Below are 9,385 nucleotides of genomic sequence, written 5' to 3' on the forward strand. Positions count from 1 at the left end.
TATGTAAATATTGTAAAAATTTATATTTTTGTATTATTATTATTATAACAATTAAAGAATTACAGTTTTGCAATGTTTATGGAATATAAGCATATTATAAGCATATTACTGATATTTTACAGGCATTGTTAATTTACATTTCTGTAATTCCTCTGCAATGTTACATTGTAATCTATAATATTGCAGCAATATTGCTTCAATCTTCTGTGTTGTATAGGATTTTTCATTGGCAGAGTTAGTGCGCACTCAGTGCACATTAAAGCTATTGTATAACACTATTCTAATAAAAAAGTGAGATATCTCAATTGATAAAATGCCCAATGTATATTTTATCAAATAGCACAATATGTATTGAATATTTCGTGGTTTAATTCGTTTTTATAAACGTATTATACATCTTTATATCGATTTGTGTACAACGGTTTTAAAATGCACTGAGTGTGCATTAGTTCTGCTAAAAACGTTATAAGTGTTACATACAACGTGTGTTATATTTATATTGTTGAGCTAAAACTCAATTAAATTTAAATTTAATTAAAACATTGATGTTACTGATGTTTATTAATTGAATAAAATTAATTGAATGAAATCTCGAGGAAAGGAAAAAAAGCGGAAAGCTTAAATTAAAATAATTTTTCATTTTTTAATCTATCTCATTATACTCCTAAAATAAAAAAAATAACACGTTCGCTAAAAAAGCAAAAGAAGATTTTTTTCAAAATCGAGAAAAGGTATACAATTAGAATTTGATGACACATTTAACACATTCCAAACAATCCATCCAAATTTTTGTGTTATCATAAGATGAATATATTTAGTAATAATATAAATATTATGTCAAAAATTAAACATAAAGAATAATACAAAACAAATAACATAATAATACAAAAAATGAGATATTGACATAATTTATAGACAAATTGTGAAAGCCTATTTTTTCAATAATTTTATTTACTTATCTCAAATTAACATTTCGAAATACATTATTTTTATATTAATTAACTTATTTATAAATAGTTTTATTTTAATGTTTGAATATCAATTTAAAACGAAATGTTCAAATAACATAATTATATTATATTAAAACTCGGATATCTTAAAAATTGAACGCAAAAATTTTCATATGAACCGTTTTCAAATAGAAAATATTTTTCACTATGTATCTCATTAATTTACACATTAATTTTTAAACTCTCTTACTGCTCTTAAATAAAAGAAAAAACAAAGCAAAAAGATGCAAAAGAAACGGTTTTTCACAAAAATCAGGAAAAAATACAGGAATGGAATGTATATCGTTTGTTTTATGACTTTTATAAAGAAAACATCTATTCGCCATAAAGTATTTTTCGTCTGATGATTAAGTCCTAAAATCGCCTCACGTTTGAATCGTGTAATTACATTGCTGTTTATCATCGCGGTTTATTTCAAATGATTTATTGCTGTTGTCCGCATGCATTTTGTGATCTGTAATATTTTATTTTTAGTAAGTTCGCACTTACTCAGTTGGATTGCGAGATAAACCTGTCTCACACTACATATAATACATATCTCAAGAATGTGGTTAATGAATCCATCCATCGTTAGATCGCAATAATAGGGTCTCTCAAAATGTTATTTACATAATATAACATTATAAATTTTAATCTCATATAAGCGGTAAATGCTGCAAGTTACATTCTAAATCTATCGTATATTGATTTTCCTGATTAGATAATCCATTGCGCTTTCACGACCGATGACTGCGTATTTCGCCTATTTTTAAAATCAGGGAGTTGTAGGGTGTTACTACGTCAATCGTATTAAGTCGTCAATCTTTTTTTTCTTGACCTAAAATGGCTACGAACAATCGTTCTCTTATATTACACGGTTAGGTAAAATGTCAATAGTGTTATAAATCCCTATATAGAAAACGACACCTTCACAGGTGATGTTGTGGGCGTTTTTTTCTTCTTTCAAGTATTTGTCTTTGAGCATTCGAATAGTTCGTATATATTACGCTTGCGTAATTGGAATTATTTATATATATATTAATTATTTGTGATTCATTACACTGTCCGAATTTATACTTTTTTTCTAGATTATGAATAGGACAAGTGATTCTTATAGATTTTTGTTCACTGAAAACGAATCCGTAAATAAAATTGCTTTATCACGCCAGAGAAAACTGATGTTAAAGGTGCCAAAAATGACAATTTTGTGTTCTTTTGAAAAACATAATATGATAGAGGAATTTCCTTTATGAATTCGTTTTTAGCGACAAAAAAATCCTATAAGAATCACTTAATTTCGTTTCGTGGTTAAAAAAATCCGTGTCTGACTGTATTATTAATTCAAGTTTTTACAACGCAACGACAACATTTCAACTTTGACAAATTTAAACGCTGCTCTCATAATATCCGCATACAAAACGCTGATGACGTATAGTACACATATATAACAGCATCAATTGTTTACAATGCCATTGCAATTAAGCGATATGCTTTACGCGTTTCTTCATAAGCTGGAAATTAAAAGTATCATTCGGGATTTCATTGTCATTGTGGCTCATATTCATTGATTATATAGTTTTTGATGTTTTTTAATGTTTTTATATGGAAAGAATGACTTTAATGAAATATTTATTAAAATTTTTTAGTTAGATATATAGATTTCAAAATAATTTTGCTTCAAATCCCATCAAAATAATTATCTAGGACGCTAATTATTAAAATGTTAAAACTTTTTGCATTCTCATCAACGCTTAAACGTTCTATATTATTAAATTCATAATTCAAATTATTTTCTCAATTTCAGTCACTTTTAATTATTTCTATAAGTCGCCACTGTTCCTACTAAATACATAGTTAATTTAATTAAAACAATGAAATGAAATAATTTAACTCAAAAATTAATTTAATTCAAAATTAGCATATTATTTATTAAATATCAATATGAAAGTTTTACTTAGAAACTAAACAATTTGACCATAGAAATAGATTGATGTGATTTTTTAATCACATATTTTATATATTAAAATAATACATTCGACCACACTTGAAAGTTAAAAATAACAAAATGTTATTTAACCTAAGGAATTAAATTTGATCCTTTAATATTTAACAACGTATGTCTGCATAATTATTTTGTCCAACCAAATTATTTTTAAAACTGTATGTAGCTAAATTCTTAGATACTTTTTAAAACTTCTCTAGAACCATTTTTTCTGTACATAAGAAATAATCTTAAGAAAATGTAATGTAGTGATTTTTTCTTACCTTTCAATTTTTTTTTTATTTGCATTAATAATCTTTGTGAAAAATAAAAAGATTTAATTTGTATCTTTTATCCTCGAGAGTTCAAATACTACGGATATTCACCGTGAGTTAGGCATTCTCTGCATCACGAAAACGGAAATAGATGTGAAATTGATTCCGGACAATGTAACTCTGTTTAAATAGGGCAAGCGTTCGATCACGCGCGGAAGCGATAGGTCACAAGCGTATTATTGAATTATGTTTTCATGTGTCTTTTGTTGCGCAATGATGCTCTCTCGTTAAATTCGAAGCTTTAAAAAGCATCCGAAATTTGGGGACGAAGCCAACAAGAATGATTACACGTTTTCAACGCGCACGTGCACGATGATGTATGTAACAGGTGCGGCGGATAAGCATCGGTCGCTTATTATGCTGACTTTGCATAAAATTTGATAGACAAATCATGTAGAAATCTGTGCAATCGTCTCTTTAGATATTAATAGATATTATAGATAGAGATTAATAGATATTTAGATATTAATAGATAAGATGGATAATTCGTCCCACTTAACTCTGTTTCTTTTTGTTGACTGGAAAATATGCACAACGTATCTAAATCTATCGTACTTAAATTTATTATCGTATGCCGGTAATCTGTTGACAGAATCCGTTGATCAAATTCAGCCGTTATTGTTCAAATAGACTTTTCTCTTTACCTTATAATAACTCGCTTAGATTAAAAATGTTTTTTAATAAGGCTCGTCTAAATATAATATCAAAATGCAACAATGCATTTTAATAACACGAAAGAATTACGCTCGTAAAAGAATCAGTGAAGAATATAAAAAAGCTCATCAGAGCCTACATCAGCTGTTCGGATGCACAGAAAACTCTTTATTTTCGTGTGAATATAAAACATATAAAATGAATAAAATAATTCCAAAATGGTTACAATTTAGTTCGTTCTTCTTATCCAAATGCCACATTAGTTATGAATATTCAATGATTATCAAAAATATTAACTTATACAATAATAATATAAAAACTTACATAAGTAAAACTGAAGTCATATACATTGCGTCAATAAGAATCACATTTTTTTATATACTTCACTGATAGATTCTTTCGAGCCTTATTTATTTGTTTAAAGAATATATACAGAAAATATCAAATACTGCTTATATAGCACATTTCATATTTTAATTCATTTTACTGAACTTATAGTGTAACAGTAGCTACCAAATTAGAAGCTACTAATAATAAAATAACTAATAATAAACTAATAATAATAATAATAATATCTAATAAAATATGATTTTTAGTATTATATTATTAATTTTTCTATTTACTCATAAATTGCATTATTTTAATTATTGTATTATTTTATTTGTTATTTTTCTTATTATACCATATTTGAAGAGATATTTCGTATTATATTTTATATTATATATATGTAATATTGCGTATTTTGAATATTATTATTTGATGAATAACGTAGATCTTGCGAATAGCGTGGACCATTTAATGGTGAGTTTTATCCTCACTCACTTGACGTACGCAGGTGCAAGCCGAACTGCAAAACTCGTTTCTGAAGAGGATGATCTTCAATATGGGCATGCGAGCAAAGGAGACGGAGGTCAAGAAGAGCATTGTGAGGATGAACAGCATATGGGACAAGATTGTATTCAAAAAGATCCAGGAGTCGATGGGTGGCAAGCTGAGGCTGATGCTCGTAGGTTCGGCGCCATTGGCGGGTAACGTCCTCACGTTCACCAGATGCGCCCTTGGCTGCGTCGTAGTCGAAGGCTACGGTCAGACAGAATGCACCGCGCCGATAACGCTCACCATCCAGGTTTGTATATTAGTAATTAATTCTTGAAACTGTACTCGCAATTTTATGGACACAAATATTAATTTTCTTGTATCAGCGCTTACGAACCTCTCAGGAAGTGATTGTCTCTTAATGGGAAAGCAAGTTCTAAGTGCTTGACAGGCGTTATTATGTTGTGAGATTTATAGAATGAAATATGTAAAAAGGAAGAGAGGAACACACGAGAAATACACAGAACATTCATGTAAAACGATGAAAGGGCAAATATATAAAGGTCTAAAATACACAAAGATTCACGTTGCAATACGGAACCCCATACTGTTCAATTAATCGATTGAAAAGCTTCGTGGAATCGAATTTCGTAGAATCCATGTAGCACAGCTTGCAAAGCGCTCAGAAAGCATTTATAGCATAACTTTACAGACGCTACTGTGTTACGTGGATTCCATTGCTCGATTCTTTCTTTTAAAATTCTTTAAAAATTATCGATGCAGATTTAGCACCATGCGGTGTCTCATAATTTTCACTGTATTGATGTTAATATCAATCCTTTACGCGTATCAGTAGCCGCCCAAGCTATGCAAAAATCGCTAGACTGCTTTGTCCGCAAAAGATTAATACTAACATGATGTTGGATTTAACATGATGAGTTTTAAATCTATACCATGATATAATGATGTTAATATAATATACACCGCTCATTAATTTTAGTTCATTCCCAAATTTGTTGAGTTCTCAGTAAAGGATGAACGTGATACATATGTTTTATACAGAATGAGTCCACCTGTTGTTATAAATACTTTCAGCGCTTGCATGCACTTTATATTTATTTATATAAAAATCCTGGAATATTGTAGTTTTGAAGAAACAAAACTAACAGCTGGATAACATCTGATTCTTGGAAATAAATAAAATAGACACGCAAATAAAATAGTCACGTTATGAAGGGTGCTTTCCATTTGATGACACAAAAAAAAGGTGTCGTCTATCTTTGTCATTCTCTGAATGTCAAAGAAGATAGAACGACACTTGTGTCGATTTGTGTCATCAAATGGAAAGCACTCCATAATATCAGATATGTGCCTAATACTGTTTTAAAACTGATTCATTATATCACATACATTATATCGCTTATTAATACATTATTGAATTATCGATTTTTCGGAAAATAATGAACAAAAGAAGCTCGTTTGTGATGAATATGGATTTATATAGACAAATATATTTGTATTCATACACATTGTTTATAAATGTGATAAATATGGATTTATACAAGGTGTCCCAAAATAAATATTTCATGGACAGATAGAGCGGACTAAACTGAGTCAAAAAGTCTGCTATCATTTTGCAATTTTCGCAATAATTAACAAGATATTAATTACTAAAAATTATCGAAAATTGATCTTCAATTTTTTACTCAAATACTATCAACTTTACAGAAAAATTGCAAGAGACAAAAATTATTTATTTTCTTCTTATGGAGTTCTAGGAATTCTTTCAGAATTTTTTATCAATTTTTTAATACTGCATTTTTTTATTTTTACCAACATAAAAAAGTACAGTATTAAATAACTTTGAAAAAATTCTGAAAAAATTTTTAGAGTTCTATGAGAAGAAAATAAACAATTTTTATCTCTTGCAATTTTTCTGCAAAGTTGATAGTATTTGAGTAAAAAAAAATTATTAAAAACCGACAATTTTTCGACAATTTTTAAGTAATTAATATCTCGTAATTAAATTAAGTAATTAATATATCGTAAACTATTACGAAAATTGCAAAATGAGAGGACTTTTCGACTCAATTTAGTCCGCTCTACTTGTCTATGAAATATTTGGCAATTATTTTGAGACATCCTATAAGCAAATAAACATGTTTTGTATTTATACACATTGTTTACAAATGTGCAAAATATACGTATTACGTTTCATCCTTTTCAAAGAAATCAATGATCTGGAGTTGTATGTAAATTGAATAGTGTAACTAAGGCATTATAATATGAATATTCGCATTCCGTTTTTATTCCTTTTCTCATTCTCTTATTCCTTTTCTCAATTCCTTGCTTTCTCTTTCCACTCTGCCGCTAAACTAAGAAGATTGAAGAGAAAAGAGAGAAGATTGAAGAGAGAACAAAGAGTGAAGAAAGAACGAAAATTAGCGGATGCGAATACCTATATTACATCGCTCTAGTGTAATTAGGGGTTATAAATCCTCGTTATATTGATTTTAATATATTAATATTAATACGAAGAGAATTATATGTATAAACTGCAAACATAATGTTAAATCTACTGTATTTTTTTAGAGTGCATGAAATTTTCAAGTCGATTACTCGGATAATATGGGATATCGCAAGATCGTAACGCGAGTCTTTGGCTGTGGTCAATGTCTCGCTACAAACGCTTTGAAGCATTTGATGGACCAATTAATTAGAAGAAAGAATTTTATAACTTAATCAATTAAAAAACGCTTCAAAGCGTTTACAAGCGTATGGTCACGTTGACAATATCCTTTGTGTATTTTAAGTTCTTATATTTTCTGCCCTTTCGTTCTATATTCTTCGCGCCCTTTTCTCCGTTTTACATATATTATATTCCAGAATTCACGTGACATTCGTTAATACCAAATTCCTAAAATCATTTCAAGATGAAAATCCTAATAAAATATCGAAGTTATAATAATTAGATGAGAAAGATTTAAAATTAGCCGATTGAACTGTCCAGAATTTGCGCGCTCAACTATGACACATTGTACAATAGTGAAGATGTTTTCAAACATCAATTCCATTTTCTTCTATTCTTCTGAATCATCTTTACTACTGTACCTACAATGTGCGATAAGCGTGCAAATTTCGGACAATTTAATTGGATAATTTTTAAATTTTTCTTATTTAAAAATTATCGTAGCTCCGACTTTTGGATATTAGGATTTTCGTCTTGAAATGACTTCAGCTATTAATCTGCTATTAATAGATGTCAAACAAGATCTGAATACTCTGTGTATATATTTTATTTTTTAAATCTGTTTAATAATTATGTACGTCATCTCTGAGACGAGTTACGCATTTTCTAATCTATTTTATTCTATTTGTTTTGTTTCTTTCTAAATCTTTTCCAACTGAGATACAATTGTAAGCTTTCTTTGTATGCTTCGGAGGAAAAATGGAACAAAGGACATTTGGTGATTGACATGCGTCTATAAGACCGTTAACGTTCTACGCGGAAATGTTTAAAGATGATACATAAACGTAGATACGTGTTCATGTTGTAAAGACCTTTCGATCGCGTATAAAAGACACCAGAGCGATGGTTATACAAACGACGGTCAGTAGATATGCTTGGCGAATACATTTTTTATGAAACTGTCAAGCTCGAGCAAGCTTTAAGTTTTACATTCTTAAAACTTTTATACAAATGTTTTGCATGCCGTATCTAATTTCACTAGATTTCTGACTTTAAAACTTAAAATGGATTTTGTCATTTTATCGCAGCTATCATAATACTTGATTAACATTAAAATACAAGAATCCCAATTTTAATCTCTATACTGAAAAAAATCACGTCACAAAGTTACATAACAAAATCATATAATTAAGACAAGTAAATCTCGTATCAAACAATTGTTTCAAATCAATACATGATTTTTTAAATTACATAATTTGGAAAGTTATATATTTTTTTCTTCTATTTTTATCATTTAATCCTTTAAAATTCGATAACTATAAAATCACATGATGGATGAAATTATTTCAAATATATGATTTTTTTAAATTACGTGATTGTAAAAAATCACATATTGATTTGGAACACTCCGTTACGATGATTTACTTGTCTTAATTACGTCTACTACTTGATTTCATCATATAACTTTATACAATAACATTTTCTTTTTTTTTCAGTAGGGATATGTATTCAATGAGGTGGTCTTTTATTGCGAGACACATCGTGACATATCGATTGTCCTTGACAGAAATATTTTATTATTTTATTATGGATTTGATACCATTGATTATAATCATAACTATAAAAATATTAAGAAAATAGAAGGGCAAAATTAGAATCTATTTTAAATACTCGATATATGTAATAATCATTTAAAGATGTGATATTGTTAGAAATCGCTATGAAAAATAAATCCAATTTCAGTAAGATTACATTATTTTATATGTATGTGATTCTAACACATACAATGCAACATCTTTAAACGATTATTACATATATCGAGTATTTAAAATTGCCCTCCTATTTTCCTAATATTTTTGTTAGTCTTCAAGAGAGTCTTTTAATTTAATTGTATTTTTTATAACTATAAAATAATTTATTG

The 9,385-nt window shown here is 28.4% G+C and overlaps 1 protein-coding gene across 4 annotated transcripts in view; it reads left to right on the forward strand.

Annotated features, from left to right (window-relative positions):
• The window catches only part of LOC108685072 (long-chain-fatty-acid--CoA ligase 5), a 44,663-nt gene that overhangs the window by 26,912 nt on the left and 8,366 nt on the right, over nt 1–9,385 (forward strand). For all 4 annotated transcript variants that reach the window (XM_018189700.1, XM_018189701.1, XM_018189699.1 and 1 more), the window contains one exon: nt 4,795–5,085. In XM_018189700.1, the coding sequence (XP_018045189.1) occupies nt 4,795–5,085 (291 nt within the window). The remainder of the gene's footprint in view (nt 1–4,794; nt 5,086–9,385) is intronic.

This window comes from Atta colombica, unplaced genomic scaffold, assembly GCF_001594045.1.
Source record: "Atta colombica isolate Treedump-2 unplaced genomic scaffold, Acol1.0 scaffold145, whole genome shotgun sequence".
NCBI lineage: Eukaryota > Metazoa > Arthropoda > Insecta > Hymenoptera > Formicidae > Atta > Atta colombica.